The sequence below is a fragment of the Numida meleagris genome, chromosome 1 (genome assembly GCF_002078875.1).
Source record: "Numida meleagris isolate 19003 breed g44 Domestic line chromosome 1, NumMel1.0, whole genome shotgun sequence".
Classification (NCBI taxonomy): Eukaryota; Metazoa; Chordata; class Aves; order Galliformes; family Numididae; genus Numida; species Numida meleagris.
The window spans coordinates 89,535,656-89,556,109 of NC_034409.1; the positions used below are offsets into that span (position 1 = coordinate 89,535,656).

General features: G+C 47.5%; 1 protein-coding gene across 3 annotated transcripts in view; it reads left to right on the forward strand.

Moving 5' to 3' along the window:
- Window positions 1-11,835, forward strand: part of CD247 (CD247 molecule) — a 47,148-nt gene extending 35,313 nt beyond the window's left edge. Inside the window, exons 2-8 of one of the 3 annotated variants that reach the window (XM_021402079.1) lie at window positions 4,679-4,785; window positions 6,069-6,122; window positions 7,144-7,227; window positions 7,917-7,952; window positions 8,596-8,652; window positions 10,243-10,284; window positions 10,767-11,835. In XM_021402079.1, the coding sequence (XP_021257754.1) occupies window positions 4,679-4,785; window positions 6,069-6,122; window positions 7,144-7,227; window positions 7,917-7,952; window positions 8,596-8,652; window positions 10,243-10,284; window positions 10,767-10,832 (446 nt within the window). In that variant the 3' untranslated portion in view covers window positions 10,833-11,835. The remainder of the gene's footprint in view (window positions 1-4,678; window positions 4,786-6,068; window positions 6,123-7,143; window positions 7,228-7,916; window positions 7,953-8,595; window positions 8,653-10,242; window positions 10,285-10,766) is intronic. The other 2 variants (XM_021402089.1, XM_021402098.1) reach the window with 2 other exon arrangements.

The window sequence follows — 20,454 nt, forward strand, 5'->3', positions numbered from 1 at the left end:
ACTTGAAATTGAGTACCTCGGGATGGATTATAATAAAATATATATAATAGTGGTGAGAGGATGAGCGACCACAGTTACGTCACCTGGCAGCGGACTACAGACTGCACCAGCTAAGTGTTATCAGGGACATAAAGCCATGCCCTGATAGTTTATCCAGCTCATGTCTGTTCTCTTTAGCAGTGTTCTCCTTTGCCAGACTTTAGATGTGTAGTTGCTCCATGCTGTTAAGATGTGAACGCACCCAAATTAGAGGAAAAAACACACCGGACGGGGAATAAGCGATTTCTTCTTTTCCAAAGGGGAACTTGCAAGAGATTCTGGAGTTAGCATTTGCCCTAAGAGCCTGCTGAAAGGTTCCCTCAAGGACACAGGCGTTGTTTGTGGTAATGTTTCCATGTTGTTATTGCTCTTCCGTTGGCTCTTTTTGTGAGACCCATGAAGGGTTTAGTGTTCGAGGTCACTGGAAAAAGGCTAAGCTTTGGCCAGCGGTGCTGAAAAAAAGAAGCAGCAAGGAATTAACATTAAACCAAACCCTTAACCAACCTTGCTTTCTACTCTGTATCTAACTGCCATTACACGTGTGCCATCTCCTAGCAGTCAGAATGTGACACAAACATCCCCTTGCTAAGTGGGTTGGCAGCAGGGGACGGGGTGCTATGGGAAGGGCTGTGCTGAGCCTCTCCCACCCCAGCGCTTGTAGCTGCGCTGTGCAGAGCCCGAGCCGTTAGGGCCGGCAGAGCCTCCTTCCTGCCCATAACCTGATGCCACCGCTGCCGCTGTGAGGTGACTTAACCACTTCTCTGCCCGACAGCAAGCTTCACTGGTAATTTCTTCAGCAACAAAGATGCCTTTTTGGACGCACAGGTCTGAAAAGAGACTGCGGTGAGACATCTTGAAACTCTGCAGGTCTTAAGTGTGTCTACCCTGAATTGTCCCGATGGATGCCCTAAAATAAATCTTAAAAGCTTTCCGCGGAGCTGAAAGCTTTGGATGACAGCCACCCGAGTTTTGTAAAATGCTGCTGTGAGCTTAACTAAAAAAAGTGGATGGCTTTCATTATAAAGGCTTACTGTCCTTTCTGTCGCTTGCTCTTTTGGCACGGGTTAGGTCTTCTGCTGTCAGTGATTTCAGATGGAAACTGATCCTGGAGAAAAGAAAGGAAAGGCAAAGCTGGTTTAATTCCAATAGGATTAGCAGTGATGAGCGTATGGTCACGGCTTTGCCCGACTGAACCCCCAGAGGGGTTCCTGTAATTGTTGCAGCTTTGCACTGCAGCCAACACAGACCAAGGAATTGCTCATGGACCGGTGCCTGCACATAGCTGCAATCCTCCCTCTGGCACCTCAAGCCTTCAGACTGCTGTGCCGTGATGGAAAAGATCCCTGCTTTTCTTCTCTGCTTGCAGCTGATCAAGTGTGTTGGATTTGAGTTCAGTCTGAGACAGAGCAGCCCTGTTATGTCTCTTGTGTTTGTGCATCTCTACGCTTGGTTTGACATGAGCTGTGAGGTCCAAGCAGTCCCTCCCTGCATTAGCACCGAGACAAGAAGAACAATGCACCAATTAGTCTTGTGGGAACGGCTTTATAAATCCTCCGTTTGGGCATCATTCTTCATGTCATCAATATATTTGATTACTGGAGACATGGGCAATGAGTTAGCAGCAAGCTGTCAGCAAACTTGTGCTTCCTCTGCTCTCTGTAAAGGCTAACTTTAAAGTGCTAGGGGAATGTCTACTGTACCCACAGGGTGCCCACTGAACAGACAAATGCCTCTGGTTGTGATTGAAAGCATCTTGTGTTCGGTTTGGAGTCTCTGCCTTCAGCCTTGCTGTTTATAGACTTTAGGATTCCCACTGAGCCAAGATGTGTAGACTGAGTTCTTCTAAGTAGTGTTCCATAGCACGCATTTGGTCTTAGAAGCCGAACTCTTTTAAAATAGATGCCTCTTCAGTACCAACAAGGCTGCCTGAGAGAAAGGCTGGAGTGTGTTATGCTGTGGGATGCTCAGGCAAAAATCTCGAAGGGGAGGAGTAAAAAAGCTAGAAATAACCATATGAGTGGTAAGCCTTGCCTCTCTGGGTACTTAACAAGTAGGTACTTAGAGCAGGGAACATCTTTTACATTAACTCAACTGAGCTTCTGCTATCCCTGATGAATATGAGTCTAGTGAAGGAGCACGTGTCTAACCTAAAATCCCTACAAAAGCTGAAAGCTTCACAGCTTACATCTGTTTGCTGAGCTTGCTGAATATCTGGGTTCTGCCATCGCAGTGCACTTGGTTTGCTGTGTCTAGGAGGCATCACAAGTTTTGCTTCAGGAAAGCCCTTTGCACCGAGTTCTTGCAAAAGCGAGAAGTGAAAGCAGTGCTTTTTCTGAGAATGACTGACTGTTTGGGTACGTGAGGAGTCCCCTTCCAGAGATGAGAAAGGCACTCCCCTCTGTTCTGTTTCTGACAAGGCTCTGGAAAGATTCCGAGGGCAGAAAGATTGCCTTGTTCAAGGTGGGCAGAAAGTTAAACTTCTTCACCTTCAGAGTGAAAAGGGAGATCATTTACTGCTGGGTTTTGTGCACACATTTGGTCTTCTTTCAGCAAATCAGCTGGAAAGTGTTTGGCATTTGGTCACATGATCATTTCCATCTTCTGAATCTATTTCTTCTCAAGTGAATCAAGAGGAAACTTGCACTGCTTGAACTTAGTGATAGTGCCTCCCTGAATGGGATCCTAGCAGAAATATGAAAGGCTTGCCAGGTTCTTAAAAGATCTTATCCTGACCTTGTGTTTCCATAATGCTAACATCTTTCGGCATAAAAAAGTGGAAATTAATGACCTGGAGTGCTTCTTTATTTTTCTTTTTCCTCTTTCAAAGTTTAATTAATCTTGCTGCCTAACGTCCAGTCTGATAACACGAATCCTGATAATATACACGTTTTGCTCCTTGGTTTTAAGGCCAAGGAAAACAGAAAACTAATGTTGAACATGGCCAAAGCACAGCTTGTGTCCGTGCTGTGTTTCATAAACAGGTGATGATGTGCTGATGGAAAAAGTCTTCTCCAGCACTTTGCCCATGTTTAGATATCTTGCTTCAACATCCTCCTGTATTTTAGTGGACTGCTGAAATTTGGACTGGTCAAACACTGGAAAACTGTGGTGCAGGGGGCACCGTGGGGCTAGTTTTGTGTTGAGCCAGTGCTGGCATAAGTATTGTCCTGTGAATCTTTAGAAGAACTGAAGGAAGCTGCTCTCAGCTTGTTGGTTGGCTTAATACGTGATGCATGATGTTAGGCAAATATCTTAACCTTTCTGTCTCCATTTACCCCATGTATATGAGGTTTGATAATCCTGAAAGTAATGTAGTGCTTATTGTTGAACTTTATTTTATAAATTGTAAAAAATGGGAGGGGAAGAAGGAAAGCAATCCAAGATCTTAGTCTTATTTTACTTCCAGAGATTTGTTTCTAAACATAATTAAAAAAAAATGAATGCAAACTCTTAGTTAAAACAGATCTGGTGTTCAAAAATGTGTTTTTCCTTTGGCTGTGTGAGCCTCTCGGTGGGAGCAGTGATTTGATCGTCTACTTCAGAATTTACAGTTGCATTACCGAGTTTCCAGGCACGGATTTGCAGCCATGCTTTATACAAATCACACCCTTGAGCAGTGCTACAGACCATCGCCATTAGCTCCGTTTCTGCAGAGGAGGCTCCCTTGCGCTGCCCGAATGGCACCTGCAGACGTAATGAACTCTCCGTTGTGACTGGATGGACTGGGGAGAAAGCCCATTGCGCAGAGCGGCCCCACTCTCAGTGCGGGAGCAACCGAGCGCCTTGAAGTAGTGCATTAAGTGGTTCAACTGCTATCCATCACGTGTGGTTAATAGGAATTGCCATACTTTGTTCACCTTAGGAAGGAGATGAATCATACCAATTCTTTTCAATTTATCTCCGTAGAAGGGTTTCACAGGCTCTTGATCATTCTCATCTTCCTCTTTTGAACTCCCTCCAATTCTCTGTGCAAAGCATGCCTCAGATTCATTTCTAAGTGATTTTTTCTTTAATAGCTGTGCAATGCACCTTTCCTTTGGCAATGGTCTTGGAGCTGCGTATTAGATCCATATTTACTTTTGCTTCTTGACCTGAATTGTTTTTATTTTTCAGCTGCATTTTCAGGCTTGCTGCATGTTTACTGATTCAGGAGCAAGTTAATTAGTTCTAGCTGCTGAAAACCATTGGCATTGCGGTGCTCTGCTTGATGCGTTCGGGGTACGAACATGTCACGAATGCGGACTATGAAATTAACACCGACATCTTCTGAAGAGCAGTTTTATTGAGCTCTCAATTAGGGCATTAGCAGATTTTCTTCCTCAGCAAAATATTAAGGATTATTTTTGGTACAAAAAAAAATTCTCAAAGGGATCCACCCAACAGGAGGCATCTCAATTGGGACAGGTCCTGGGCAGCCTGCTCCAAATGACCCCATTGGGTTGGACATCCATTGCTGCCCTCCAAGCCCATTTGTTCTAGGATCCTCATTTGGATTTCCATCTCCTTTGCAAAAAGGCAGGCTTGCCTCTGTACTGGCTTCACTTCCTAAAGTGCTGTGCTGCACTGCCACATGTATGTTGTCAAGCACGTGTTGATACAAATGGCCTTGTTTGCTGATATGTGTGGTCTTTCTGTGCAGATGCTGTAGCAGTTCTTGGACTGACGGACCCCCGACTCTGCTACTTGCTTGATGGATTCCTCTTCATTTACGCAGTCATCATCACGGCCCTTTTTGTGAAAGCTAAGGTCAGTCTATCCAAACACTGATGCATTTCGCTTTTGTGGTGCTAGCACGGTGGGCCGAGCTGGAAAATGGGGCTGGAAGCAGGAAGCACATCTCTTAGAATAAGACCTTTTTCTTTTCTCTTTCTTCTCTCTCTCTCTTTTTTTTTTTTCCTCTCCTTTTCTGGTACCAACCTGAGTATTTTGGGCAAATGCTGTCTGAGGGTTCAGGAGTGAAGGGAAAGTGTATGAACGGTATGAGGGTATTTTGATGCCACAGTTATGCATGCAGTCAGAGATTCTGGATAGAATAGCTGGGAAATGGTTGGTCAACAGTGATGTGGTTTCTTCTGCAGATTTGTCATTGGAAAGAGAAGAGAGGGCGTGCAGAAAATTCAGAATGATGCCAAGTTCATGAAGGAAGTAGTAAAATGTCTCAGGAAGGCAGACGTGCCCTTGCCTTTAGCCCTCAGCACGCTCTCTGTCCTTCTGGTCCGTTCAGCTGTTTGCTGGCGGGGTGCATGGTGCTGAGCTGTAACAAGGAAGCTGCTGCAGGCGGGAAGGAAGCAGGAAAGCCATGTGGTAATGCTGGGCTTTCAGCCAAATGCAGCAGAGCTGAAACGCCATCGTCATGAAGCTCCATGAGGCTGATGGGGCATCTTCTGGGTGGTTCTTTGTCTTGACCCAAGCCTAGGACTTACACGTTTCCTAAGCAGTGGCATCTCTCTCTTTTCTTCCCGCTCAGTGGAGTTTTTTTGTGGTGGCTTTTGCTAAAGGTACAGCCTTGTTACGACCTTCTATTTATGGACTATGTAGCCGACGTGAGGCTCCATTAACAGAAGAAGAGGTCGGATGCTTGGTAAATTACTAGCCCTGTCAAAGGCTCAGTGACTGTCAGGAGGAAGGCGTGGAGTGGGTAAATTGTAATTACTACAGATTTTTATTTTTTAAAAAGCCAAATCAGATTCATCCTATTCCTCAAACTCAACTAGAACTCAACTGGAAAGTTGTTTTTTAAGAAAGATCTAATGTGTGATAATAATTCAACAAGATTAAAGCAATACAGAATGTAAAATTACACTCTGAAAAGAGTAGAGCACGAAGGAGCTGCTCTCATTGACCTAGAGCTGCCCTTTTTACCTGAAACAAGCAACTGCTCATCCTGTGGAGCTGGACTTGTATTGCTGCAGCCCCACCAGTTCCACGGGCTGGCTGTGTACGCGCTGCCCAGTTTCTGATGAGAGGAGAGAAGGAATGAAAGGACAGAAGCCGCTGTCCCCTTGCTCACAGTATGGTCTCTCTTCCAGCTTAGCCAGGCCTCTGAACCACAGCTGCTGCCGGGCCAGGACGATGTGTACAATGTAAGTATCTGCTGTGTTGTGTGTGCTTGTTTCTAAATCATTCTACCCGGACACACCTTTCTGGGCACTTAGTGAATTGCCTGTGGATCGGCAAAACATGGGACGAACCAGCTGACAAAAGCACTGCAGCCAGGTGTGAAGCATGGCTTTTAGAAGGAGAGCTATACAAAGAAAAATCAAAGCTGACCAGGGCTGTTGCGTGAGGCCATACCGGAGACCCACCCAACCCTGTGGCCTGGCCACAGTCAGCATCAGAGGCTCTCCCTGCCGTGAGAGGATGGATACGAGTTCCTGCCTGGCCTTCTAGATGAATTGCTTGCTCATGGTAGCACTGAACTCTGGCTCTGCATCTGGTTACCTTGATTTTTGTTTTTATTTTTATTTTTCTCTCACGCTCTTGACTGTAGCCACATCCTGTGACGAGTTCTACCATTTCACGATGTGATGTATGAAAAGTAATGTTCTGTTTTCAGTTTAAAGTACCACCTGTCACCTTTTCAGTAGCACTGGCTACCGATATGCACTCAGTGTACAGAATAACTGTGCTCTTCTGACCTGAAATCTCTCCTTTGCCCTCTTCCAAGGTAACCTTTTCCAGATGGGAGATGTATAACTTCTGCATCCACTTGATGCAAATGCAGATGAGCTGCTCTGCAAAAGCAAACAAAAACAACAACAGCAACAAACAAGGTCTTGTACATACAACCACCAGTGAGAGAGAAGGCACAGAAGTCAGTCTCCCTCTCTCTCCTGCTCTTTTTCAGCTCAGTTCTGCTTGGAAAGTTTCTTGATGTAAATGGTTTGCAGCTTTCTGCTGCACAGACCATTCTTTCTGGCTCCCATAGCTTTGCTGTGGACAATTTTGTTGAAAGAAAAGTAAAAATTAAGAGGTAAAAACAGCTTATAATACTCATGGAGTTGGACTCCAAGCTGGGTAATTTATTTTCTTATGCTAAGCCAAGCTCTGTTTATTTTCTCATGATTGTGACATCCACCACTACTTCTTCCTTTCTCGTTTCAGAAACTGTCCCGTGGGCACAGAGATGAATACGATGTGCTGGGCACCACGCGTGGCGCAGACCTTGAGAAGGGCGGGAGACATGAGGTAGCTTCCTCCCACATCTCCCCCTCTGCTCTTTGAATCCAGTTCCTTCCTCCTTGCGTCCCACCGCGGTTCCGACACGCGTGCACCCAGCACCCGTTTGCAAGTCACCGGGGTCGTCCTTGGGAAGGGAATGGCACAACCCATGCGGTAGCTGTGGCTCTGGCGGCGTGACAGGGACAAAAGTGAACCTCCCCCTCTCCTTTGATCCGTGCCCCCACCGCTTTGCTGAGAGCTCACAGCCGCCCCGCTGGAGGTGACACCCAGCTCTGGCGGATGCGGGGCAGGCGAGGTGGGAGCGAGTGTTTCATGAGCGCTCGCTGCACGTGATGCTGCCAGGCAAGCACCGAGGGTGGCGAGCAGCAGCTGGAGCAACTGCTTCTGCTGCGGAGCCCAACAGCTTCAAAGGAAGAGGGAGGGGAAACCTTCTGCGTCTGCATGTGGGGCGTGCCTGCCGGTGGCAGCTGGGGGGATCAGAGGAGAGTTAAGAATTTTTTAGCAGTTACTAAAATCATGTGACTAGCCTAGAAAACAAGTTGTTTTAACAGAGCCTTTTGGATGGAGGCAAGGTGGGCCCTACTGGCTGTGTCCATGGAGCTGTAGCCGGGCCTTAGAGCAAACCCACGGGCACGTACAGGTGGCGGGACACCAGCAGTGCAACACGTGGGCAACTTTCTTCCTTTCTTTTCCAGCAGAGAAGAAGGAACCCCCACGAAACCGTCTACTCCGTGAGTAGAGGACTAGGGGGGTGGGTGATGGCTGCTTAGGGACTTCTCAATAGCTTTAACTCCAGCTAAATGTGGTGATCTGTGCTCAGAAGGACAGAGCCACGAACACGAATGCTCGTAGCTCACTCCAACTCTATGCGTGTGTTCAGCACTTGCTGAGAAGTGAGCTTGGTTCACAGTCTGGCCCTCACCGTGGCTGATTGGCAAGCCCTGATCAGTGCTGGTCGTGAGCCTGTGGGATGGAGGGAGGGAGAGCCCCTTTCTCTTACCCCTCACCCTTACTGTGTTACAAGACTGCCCTGTCCCTGGGCCTCAGCAGTGCGTTTGGTTTTGTCTCCTGAGCAAACTCTGCTTAAAGGTTTTCTTTGGAGATTTTTGGTGCAGTGCAGTACGTGGCACCCATGTAGCTAAATGACTTGGTCACTGTTCTTTGTTTAAATGGTTGGAGGCGGTGTGGTGCTGCTGAGCAGAGCTGATGGTGCCTGGCTTATGCTTCCCTGCATGTCAGCCAAGACCATCACTGTCCCTCCCCTGGATGGGGTCAAAGTTCTGCACCGGGGTTGTATCATACATGGCAGCCCCAGACAAGCAGGACTGGTTAGCTTTTCTGGTGACACTGACTCCTTCCCCCTCTTTCTTGCAGTCCCTGCAGAAGGACAAGATGGGCGAGGCGTACAGTGAGATTGGGAAGAAGGGAGAGGTGAGTCCCTCCTCATGGGAGCAGGGGTGGGTGCTGCTCATGGCTGCTCCCTAGCAGAGCAGCAGCCCGGGCTGCATGCAGCTGAGGCAGTTACCTATTTCCTGTAGTACCCGCTGTGATAGGTACAGCAGTAAGTAAGAGATGAAGCTACAGAGTTATGGCAGCCACAAAGCCAGGTGGGGATTGGGCGGCAAGGTTTGTGCCATCAGCATTAGAAACATGGCCCATAGGTAGCAGCCGTGTTCCTGAGGAGGCTGTGTAATGTCAAGGGGGAAACACTGCAACTTCTGACAGGAAAAGTCTGACGGTGACCCCAGTCACCTTCTGAGATGAATGAGGAATATCTGAAGGAAATGCCTGATTTCAAGGGCTGCGAAGCTCGGAGCACAGCCCCATTGAGCACCTACTTTCCTCCAGGGCTGCTCCAAGCTGCAGTTTCACCGTGTTTCTCTATGGGCTACTGTATCTGCTCTGCCCTGTAACCACAAGTCAGCACCTGCAGGCACTGCACGCTTGTCTGCAGACAGGGAACTGGGTGAACATTCCCCTCCCCTCCCCTTTTCTCCATTATTTATAAGGGAACAGTTCTGTTGTGTCCAAGCATAGCAGCAAAGGGACAGCTTCAGTTCAGCGAGCTTGCTGCCGGGGGAGGGATGCTTGTGTTGGAAAGAGACCATCGCGGTACGCTGTTTGTGGCAAAATGAAAAATTGCTGTGACCTACACAGGTTCTATTTTGAGTCAAAGCGTCTTACACGTAACCTTTGATTTCCCTCTGAGAAGAGAAAGAAGGGGTTTTCAAGAGAAAGCTTAGCATTGAAAAATGATGAAGCAACAGCCATATTTAACACCTCCCGCTTTTTATTGCTCTGAAGGCCCATCTGCCACACTCAGGCTCTGTTTGTGAGCTATGAGTTTATGCAGTCTCACCCTGGTTTTACTTAAGAATGTTTCTATTACCAGCAGGGTGAGGAGGGAAACCAAAGCCTTCCCTCGTCCTAGACACGTGACCCTTTAACAGCCTGCTGCAACATTAACTCAGGTGGGCAGTGCTCTCTGCCATCTGTAACATACAGGAAACGCTCCCAGAGCCATTGCTGCAGGGCTGCAGGCTGGTTACAGCCAGCCATGGGCCTGGGGAGCAGTCTCCATCCTGGGGCTGCAAGCTCGGTCATCCCGGCTTCCCACCTGGAAGCTGCAAACCACAAGTCAGAGACAGGAACTTACAGCCCGTGTCCCAGGAGAGTGCAGATCACTCAGGCACCAGCTGACCTGGAGCAGCAGCTCAAAATACATGGACTCACTGATTCGGGAGTGCCCTCAGCCCACAAAGCAGCAGCTGGCTGCAGGAATGCTGCCGCACCTCCTGGCGTTATAGCACTATGACAGGAAAATGTCATCTCACCAAAGTAGCTTCCCTTGCTCCTTTCTCCTTCCGTGGCCCTTGCAGGAGGTTGGGGCAGCTCCAGGTGGCACTCACTGGCGGGCTCTCCCCCAGTGCATCCTCAGTACAGGATGGGGGCACTCAGGCTTCTCTTTCCATTGGTGAAACAGGAAGAGCACTAATCTCTGCTTGTTTTTCTTTCCCAAAGCAGCAGCGGCGGCGAGGAAAAGGGAATGATGCTGTTTACCAGGTAGGTGACACGTCCACAGCTGCTCCCCTCATCTATCTCTGCAGCTGAACCGCAGCCTCCATCGCGTCTGCCTTCCCTTCCAAGTTATCACAGGGAAGTCCTGAAGTTCAGGATTTCACGCCTAGTCGTGTAGTCAGCAGAGCTCACAGTTTGCTGGCTCTTAACAGCCAATAGTGTGCAGTTAAAATGTACTCTAAAGATCAGCAAAACTGGTCAGAATGAGGTGCTGCAGCCGTGCATTGCTAACAGTTCCTCAGGGTGCATCCTACCTCCAGGTAAGTGACACCACAGTGACACCAAGGAAATGCTCATGATATATATATATATATATATATATTAAAAAAAAAAAAAAAAAAAAAAAACCCTCTGTAAGAAGCCAAAACCAGAATGATGCTCTGCCACCCTCAGCATCTTGTTCCTGACCTGACAGCCACCTCTGGAGAACCAAGCCCTCACCTTACCTCTGTTTCTCTCTTCCTCAGGGGCTCAGTGCAGCGACCAAGGACACGTACGACGCTCTCCAAATGCAGCCCCTGCCCCCCCGCTAAGTGGGACTCGCAGGGACGGGCAGCAGTGAGGGATGCCCACATGCTTGGGGGGAGGGAGAGGGGGGAAAGCTTTTTTCATCCCAAACAAAACAAAGAGCACTGCGTTTTTTCTCAGTGCAACAGTCTCCTTTGGTTGGTGCAGGGAGGGTTCCTTCTCTCCTCCTCTGGAATCGTGTACCAGCAAGCTTTAGCTCCTGAAGTGTACATAGCTGTAAAGTTATTATTTCCCCCACCAGTAGTTATTAGGTTGTTTTTGCAAGATTTGTGTTGTAGGACCAGGCCCCAGCTCCTGCCACAGCCGTTTCTGTAGCTCCTCCTCACCTTCTGGGGGCACCGAGACACACACCTGCAGGCTCATTGCATTTCAAGACCCTTGTAAGGACAGGGCTGTTTCCTGCAGTGTTTATCTTCACACCATTTGACAACAACAGCCAGCTCAGCCTTCCGCTTTAAATTTACCTTTTAAAAACTGCTGCGGCAGGGGACAATTTTTTTTTCCTTTAACTGTGAAAAGTGATGCGGTGTCACTGCAGTGAGGGGCACAGGGGGTTGCCAGCTCTTCGACACGAAGCAAGCAAGAGCCAGGCAATGGCTGAGAGATGCTTGGGAAGGCAGAAGCCAGCAGCGCTGCAGTGACCACGAGGAGAATGGACTCTGAGTACAAGAGAGGCACTGGGAAAGCTGGGAACCTCACCCGTCCCACGTGGTGGAGGGCTGCACCTGCTGAGCTTCTGCCCCTTCACATTATTCGCAACACCTACCACCACCGCTGCAGCCGCCTCCCTTTGAAAGAGCTTGTGTCATGATGGCCGTGTCGGGGAAAAAAACAAAACTATCACTTCTGGGCAACAGATTCTTTGTATAAAAGCCAATATTAACGCAGTTCCAAACCAGCTGAATGCACTGGGTTACTCTTAAAAGGTAATGCAGGTATTATTCCAAAACGGTAGTAAATCAATAACATAATGTGTTTGTGATGAATTAATAAAGCGAGCGTCGAAGACCTGTGTGTGCATGCGTGCGCCGAGCCACTGTGAGCACGGTGCCCCGCTGCATGGCAGCAGCGCAGTCTCCTGAGCGAGCTGCTGGGGCCCGTGTTCCCCTGGATCAACTGAGAGGCGGCGCTGGGACAACACCGCAAGCCCCAGTGTCAACTCGCTGTTCACTGCGAGCTGCAGCCCCAGGCAGGGATTAGAAGGCTGTGCTGTCAGCATCTGTCAGCAAAGCGGCCAGGGGAGAGCCCTGCAAAACTAGGGTTATTGCAGCACAGGCCTCCAGGCCAGGGAGCAGAGCTGAGGGAGCAGAGCTGCCTCTGTGGCGCTGCCCAGGGGAGGTTACGCGTTCACGTCTCACAAGACACTGCTCGAAGCACAAAAGCCTGCTGCCCTCACCCGCCCCAACACACTGACAGAACACAAACAAGGGCATACATGTTAAAACACTTGGAAAATGGTTTAATGATGTTTACAACAGAAATGAACTGTACAATTACAGTAAGTTTAATATATATAAAAAATTACAGCAGACAAATGCATCTACACAAAATCTACCTTTTCATTCTGATTTACCATAATCTACACAATCTCTCACCGCCTACAGCTACCTGTAGGCAACCACTGGGAAAATAATAATAATAATAAAGGGTATCTTTAAAGAGACAGCACTTCGCCTTCCTCCTCCCCCCCCCGTGCGACCAGCGAGGTTTGAAATGTGTGGGACCCGACCTCTCAGGCTGAGGCGTGGGGTGCAGCGGGTGCAGGTGCTCCACGGGCCCCTTCCCGTGCTCTGCTGACCCGAAGGTCCCAGCGCAGCGCTCGAGGGAGGGCACGAGGACGGCCCCGGGCGGTTAAGACTGAACTTCTGCTCTGTTTTGGAAGAGAAGCAGAAGGGGCTGCTCTGACACCGCACCGTCCTCCGACCACGTGAGAACGAGCGCCAGGTTCCCAAGGCCGGGCTCGTTTTTCAGCTCCCCCTTCTTTGCACAAAGGGCTGGTTTACGAACTAACGCGTTAAATATCTTTTAAAAAACAACATTTGAGCTCCTTCCTCCTCAGCCCATCCCTTAAGAGCAGTGAAGAACCCTTTGCTCTGAGGAAGAGCCCCGGGTTAAGGGGCGCGCGGCGAGAGGAAGATGCTGTCTCTTTAAAAAGAAAGCAAGGATCCCAGTTGGGAGCGGCCGTCAGTGAAATGCAATCCGAATTGGCGGTCTGTGGAAATTCTTCATGGAGCATTATGTACAGTTTAAAAACCCTTCGTTTTTTTTTTTTAATTTATTTATGAACACCTAGGCAGTGAAAACTGTTATGTTAATACATACATAGACACACCCAAAACATACAAAAATACTATTATTTCAAACTACTAAGAATAGGACAAGTTCAGTTATCTCCATGCTATGACTTTAAGAGCATTACACTGAAACAAACAAGAATTTAAACGACAATTTTTTAATATCCCAGAAATATACCAAAATATACATCTAAGCTTTGGAATTACTGAGGTTAGACTAATGCAAGTGCTGGGTAATCGTACTTAATACACAAGTCTAAGGTTCTGCAGGAAAGAAATTATCTTTGGTATCTGCATCAGGCTAATAATATTAACATTTGGATTTTGCTTTGGGATAGAGCTTGTATGACCCTAGAACCAAACACCCCCCAATCAACTGAGATTAAAAAGATCCATGTAAAAAGTTCCTCCGTTTGCAACCCCCCCAAAAAAGTTAAAAAGTCACAGGCATCTACCTAGCATAAAAGGTTGAGAAATACAATGCATAGTTGCACAGTGGTGCTGCAAAAATAAAAGAAATATAGAAAAAAGGAGCTAGAGGAGAAATGAAAAGCTTCTTCTTCTTCTTTCAGGGATTTCTCACAACAGGACAGCCTCTTCCAAGCAGTGACCGGGGGGGTGGGGGGGAGGGGGGGAAAGCTCGGAAGTGCACCTCAGCGTGTATTAATCGACGTCACCCAGCCCCCAGAGGGTTCGAGCACCCAGCAGAGCAGCCAATCCTGCGCCCAAGCCTTCAGCCCCCAACCCACCGGCGAGGCCCCCTCCCGGCGAGCCCCTTCCCCGCCGCCGGGCGCCTCGCAGGTGGGCTGGGCGCTGAAGACGCCCTTTGTCTTTGGTTTGTTTGTTTGTTTTGAGTTTATACAATCATTAGGAAATCTTTGGTTTTGGCTGGAAATTTTTAAAAGAACAAAACAAAACAAAGAAACCGCCCCCTCCCGACTTATAGCGGCCACCGTGACCTGACAAAGGTTCTCTGTCCCGGGGGGCAGGGGAACTACATTCAAATAAAGATGGAACGGGATCGGGAGGCAGCTGCTGGCCAGGCGGGCAGCGGGGGGGAGGGATCCAGGATTGTCAAATAATAAAGAAGAAAATCAAACGTTTGGAGACTTTTCTTGGGTTTGGGGTTTTTTGGTCATGTCGAAAAGCGAGTAGCGTGGCTGCAGCGGGGCCGGAGGCCTGAGGGCCTTGTGCGGTCCCAGGCGGGAAGAGTGGAGGGAGGGGCGGAGATTCACAGACTAATCAAGAGGACCCCTTGTAACCAAAGGAAATAAGATACAATTGCAATTTGCCCTCACTTTGCAGTAGCTTTAAGCAGCGACATTCAGAGGCGTAAGGGGGTCGCTCCCCGGGCTGCAGGTCACGGGGTGCTATAGGCCAGAGTTCAGTGTTCGTCAGAGGAGGGAGGGCAGACTTGGCAACTCTGTAGGGTTTGGAGAAAGTTAAAGCAAGTTACTCGGTTACGAGTTAGAAATGAGGTATACGACAGCTCCTGTACCTGTGGCGGATAAACACCCCACACCTACTCACACCTAGCCTTAGACACTACCACAGAGGAAGGAAATGGAACAACGGCACTGGCAGGACAAAGAGGTACTGCCTGGGTCCCCCCGCAGCCCGCTGCACCCCTGCCAACAGCCGCGGCAGCTCGGCAGCAATCCCTTTCCCACGCCAAAGGGAGGCCTGCCCGGCTCCCCAGCAGTTCTTGGGGCGCGGGGCGGCCTCCGCCTCTTCCGCACGGCGCTCTGCCCTCAGACTCGCTCGGGGCAGGCAGCACTGGGGCCACAGAGGCCGACACGTGGAGAGTGGACGGGGGAAGAACTGAAGCTTTTGTCTCAACTGCCTTGTTCTCAGGACACTGCGACTGGCGCCCTCGCATTCTCAGTTATTTCTCAAGGGGGTTGCGTGATGTCCACCGTTCGCCCCCTGGCACGCGGCTTCCAATGTCATCGGATTCCGTCTGCTCGATAATTTTAGATTTCTATAGCACCACAACATGCCAGCTTCGTCCGCACACAACGTTATCACATTCAGGGAATAGGGCTTAAGTAGCTGCTGCGACAAAATTCAGCAAAGGCAATATGAATCCTGAAGCGGGGCCTACCATAGGTAAGAGAATTTTGCGAGAAAAGGGGAAGCTTCCTTGATAAGTTAAGCATTTTATGGTTTTACGTAAAGCTCTGCAGGAGGACATCCACCAGCAGACCGAAATGGTTTTAAGACAGATCAGCGCATTTTGGTTTGAGCTACTTGACAACGTCCTGTTTGGTAGAGAGATGAGATAAGGCAGAGGGGGTATGTTCCAGTTCTGGGGCTGAGCCTCAGCAGCACTAAGGAACGCCAAAGGGCATCGTCTTCCCTCGCCTCCCACAAGCTGTTTCATTTCCTTCCTCAGATTTGTTTTCCTTAAAGCACACCTTGTTTTCCACTTCTTTTGTTCCAAGTGTTCTTTTCTTTGAGAAGTCATTTCTTCAATATCCCTATTACCTACCTATAAATCTAACTAGCTCTTTGAAAAGTCACACAATATTAATACCACTTTTACATAATGTCAGAACAACAATTCTATTAGTAAAGCTTTCAGTGAAGTTCTGCAACCCGATTGGTGTCTGGAGGAAGAGCGGCTGGACGACCCGCCTCACCCCCTTCCTCCCTCCCTTTCTTCACAAGAGCTCACCAAGCTCACCGATAAAACAACTCAGCCCAATAGCACGATACATGGACATGTACAAGGCTACTTTGGGGAGCAAAGAAAGGAGACTTCATGGCCCCCCTAAGAGGAGGGCCGTACGCAAAAGCTGTTGAACAGACTCTGACCTTAGACTACACTGCTTCCTCACTCGAAGGACAGAAACAGTTTTCCCTGACTGTATCCCAACATCAGCCTAAGACCTGCAGCACTGGGCAAGCCCCACACGCAGTTTGTCTTCACAGAGCCAAAGCAACTCCATGCAGAAAAGGTGGGAGTACCCACGAGAGATGAGGTCCTTTCAGAAAGGGACAGCGACCCCAAGCTCAACAAAAAAAAGCCCACCCAGCTTTTCCTCTTACCCGCTCTGAAAACAGCAGAGCTGACGACGTATCAGTGCCTTTGGTTCCCTACGAGGCCACTGGGAATTCTCCCACCCCAGTGGAGTCGAGCTCCTCTCCGCATCACCACACGCTTGCACGCACACACGCACGCACACTCTCTCTCACACACGCGCGCCCCTCTTCCCCCACGCCATAGGCCTTGAAGGGGGACGAGAAGGGAGCCTTGGGGTGCGGATGGCGGGGCCGCACACCCCTCCCAAGGTAACACCACTCACCACAACGCCGAGACACGCCAGCAGAACGACCCGCTCCCTCTCCCAGCCACCCTCAAAGCCCCCCTCCCACGACAGTCTCACAGTATTTCAACCCGTTCAGGCACACCAGCCAGGTGTTAGGAGTAGGTTAGCTTTCACTTCTCAGTTTGGTTTTTCTTTCATAGTTTTTGGTCTAGACAGATTAGCATTGCTATTAGAAAAGGAAGTGTTTAAAAAGTTTTCCACCTATTATCAAGCACTACAAGCCCTACATTCAGTAACAAGACAAGGGGGATAAAAGGAACCTGTTTCACTTTTGCTCTCCCAGATAGATTAAGATGTGACAACCATTCTTCACCCTCCCCAAAGTCAAACACAATGGACCCAATTCAGCTCTGGCGCAACTCAACTAACTGGAACGGATTTATGTCTCGGTTGAGTCTAACCCAGTATAGCCACCTTCTTTCCCCCAAGCCTCCCGCGTACATGTTGCCTTATCTTTAGATTCCAGCGAAGGGTAAGGATGGGCCAAGAGGGAGGGAAGTGTGCGCACACTTGAAAGGACCCTGAACAGCAACCCAACCAGTAACCTGCATGCCACCACGTGCCGTGCTGCAGATTAGACCACAGATAAACCAACCAAACAACAATCCCAAACCCAGGAGCGACAAAATGTTTCCTTTGGCAAGACAGATACAAGGAAAAAAATTCATGAGCAAACATTTTCCTTCTAACACAGTCAACCCCCTTCTCTGCCCCCAACATCCACCCACCCCCACCCGACCCTATAAAGTTGTAAGCTATAAACAGGATCTCAAATACATACAGCATAATCATGTTTATCAATCATAATAAACATCAGTTCAACTAAACTCTACAGCTAGAATTATCTCAACTATTTATAAAGTTTGCTTTTCTCTTCTGATTTTTTCAGTTTAAAACCAGTTCTGCGACAATGCTAAGCTATGCTGAGGTATTTTATGAAGGTGCCAGAAGCCAGCTGCTACCCACACGTATTGTTCTCAGAGCTGTATGGTGCTACCTTCCACAGAGGAAAGACGGGGAAGGGAATGAGGAGGGAGGGGGGGATGGGAGGGGGCCCAGATTATTCCAATGAAGGACGGTGCTTAGCTGCGCAGTGCAAACCAAATGAAAGCAGCCCCGGTGGCTGCCTCGTTATTTGGAATTTGGTCAGAAAAGAAGTACCTGATACAACCTGACCGCGTTTGTCTACTCAGCTAAAAGGTGTCTCTGCCCTTCTCCCAAGGTAAAACCATTTGTAACTCCAGTGCAATCATCCTAACGCCTTTCTAACAGCATCCCATGAGGGTAACAGCTCAGAGGAGGTACCTGCTAAGAGTGTATTTGAAGTGGGAGAACGAAGGCTGAATGAAGAAGATACATATACCAAAAAAAATCAAGTACTTTTTCATGCGTTGGTGTGTGTTTGACCTCAAAGATATGTAAGTACAGGAATCTCCTCTCTTCATCGTCCCTGCAGCACTGGAATGACTTCTTTTGTCACACCAAGAACCATGCCCTGTTTGGACACGGAGCAAAAGATATGAATATTATAAGAAACTGCAAACCGTGAGTCAGTCCATTGTCAGTTCTGCATCGTTTCATGATTCTACAGCCCTGTAACATCTCTCCACGTAAGCTCCTCTCTCATAAAAAAAGGCATGGGCTGCAGCACCCTCTATGACAGTCTCTGTCAAAAATCTTTTAAATACTCAAGGGGTCTCCTGGTTGTAAAAACAGAAAGGCTCACGAGCGGAACAAGAGTTAGATTTAATGACTAAAAAGAGCAGAACCTCTGTAACTCTGTACCTTGAATCCTGTATTGCTCTAGTATTTTGGAAAGGGATATAGAAGAGGTATTCTTACAAAAATACAAAACAATTTAAGTTGGCTATGTGAGAATTGGCAACCCAAAATCCAGTGGGGAGCAGCAGGTTAGGTGACTCCTTTGGTAGCACTCCACCCTAGCCAATATTCTGCTGCGAATCCACGAGATGTACTCATGCTCTGTGGATAAACATCATGTAACCATTTTGGGCAGAAAAGGACTACTAACTCTTAATACAGTTAACCTGGTAATACACTGACCTAAATTTCTGGTTTAAAACCACTGGACATTTGGGCCAGACACCCTATTCTGTATGGCCCAAGACAATACAATGGCCACGAGAAGCCACCTGTCTAAGAATTTCATAAAGTTAATTTTTACTTAAGAAAGTATCAATTGATATGTAAAGTGAATCAGATACTTTTGTTGAGTGTCTGAGGTACGGTTCCAGCTGTAACAGATTCTGTGCTCCATTTACAACAACATGGGAACTTCTGTTTTAAAGAACGTTGCTCCATAGGAATGTGCACAGAGTAACAGAACAAACACTGCTATCACCTTCAGTAACATGGCTGGAGAAATGTGCGATGAGCCAAAGCACACTGCAAAGCTCACAAAGGTGACATCTGAACATCACCTCAAACCAAAGCATTAGGATACAGTAGCAAGAGAAGTAAATACGTATATATTTTAAATTGTTGCAATGGATGCACATTTAGAATTTTCTCCAACACATTTTAGTAACAGCCATTCTTTTACTGCCCCCTGAGCAAAAATGTTTATTTCTGAGGTTCTTTTTTTTCTAAGGAATTAATCAACCTAAAAGAATCTTAGAAGATCAAAAGTATAAACTTTTTTGTCGAGATCTGATGCACAGCATGAATTTAAAATGAAACAAGAGAGTGGGCAAAACAGAGGCAATGGATTGCTCTTCACCAAATGAAAAACTAACACACTATGAGAGAGCATTTGTTCTTGGGTGTTAGGATCAGTAGATAGCTACTTTGGTCAACGTTGGCGTCCTCCTTATTAACTCTAAAAGGTGCAAGAAATCACAAGCTGCAAACTCCATGTACTTCAGGATCTATATTGTTTTCAGTGAAAATCTTTGTCAGCCTGTTCAAGATAAAATGCAAACTTGAAGCCTCTAGTGTTTCTAAAAGATCTATAATTCAAGCCATCTCTGTCTTCCTCCTAATGTTCTTGCACTTTAGTTTTCTCTTGCAAAGTAGCCTCACTAGCACTCAAACAGAACCACTGAGCAACAGCAGCAGCACACTTCTACACGAAAATCCAACTAACTCTCAAGCATGCTCTCCTTGAAGGTTCATCAGAGCACAGATTTCTCATTCATGGCAAAATGACTTTTGCAATCCAATTTAATTTGTACTTTCGACAACTCCTTACTGAAGCAGAGGATCTTCTGAAGTAGTGGTGCAATGATGAATCATCACAAGTTACCCAAAGAAAAACTAAACAGTGAGCTCAAGTGACACTAGCCAATGGGATGGACAAGAAAGAATCTCCTAAAAACAAACTAGGTGGTTCTGCGTGTAATGAGCATGCTATCTCCCCAACAATTCTACGAGAGCATGCACATACATACCATCTCAACACTACGCAGGAAAACCTACATGATAAACTTTACTGTGACAAACACACAGTAGTAACTCAGAAACAAAAGAAATTCCCTTAAGATTTAGACGGACATGACTTTTGTAAGCAGCAGTATCTCTGGGTACTTTATGATCTGTTCAAGAATAATTCTACAGTGGCTACAGAGAGCAGATTCTGAGGAGTTCAGCTGTGCTAAAGCCAAACAAGAATACATTTTCCTAGGAAAAAAAAAAAAGAAAAACTCATTAACAGTTTACAACAACTCACCCTGAAACCATTTCCTGAATTGCTCTTCTAGACCTTCAGGGCTTATCTATATTTGTGGGTCTGCAAATGTTGTGGTTTTTGTCCTTGGCTATCTGAGAGAGAGATTTTCACTCTTTTCCTGCACATGTCCTTTGGCATGCCTGCAAATATGAAAAGCAACCCACACATCTGTAAATACAGAGCCACGAGCTCAGAAAGAGAGATGAAAACAGAGATACTCTAACACACTGACATTTCTTCTGATCCTGGCTGAGAAGTCAATACAGTAGCAAATGTACCAGCACACAGCTAGAAACTATCCTAGAAACAAATG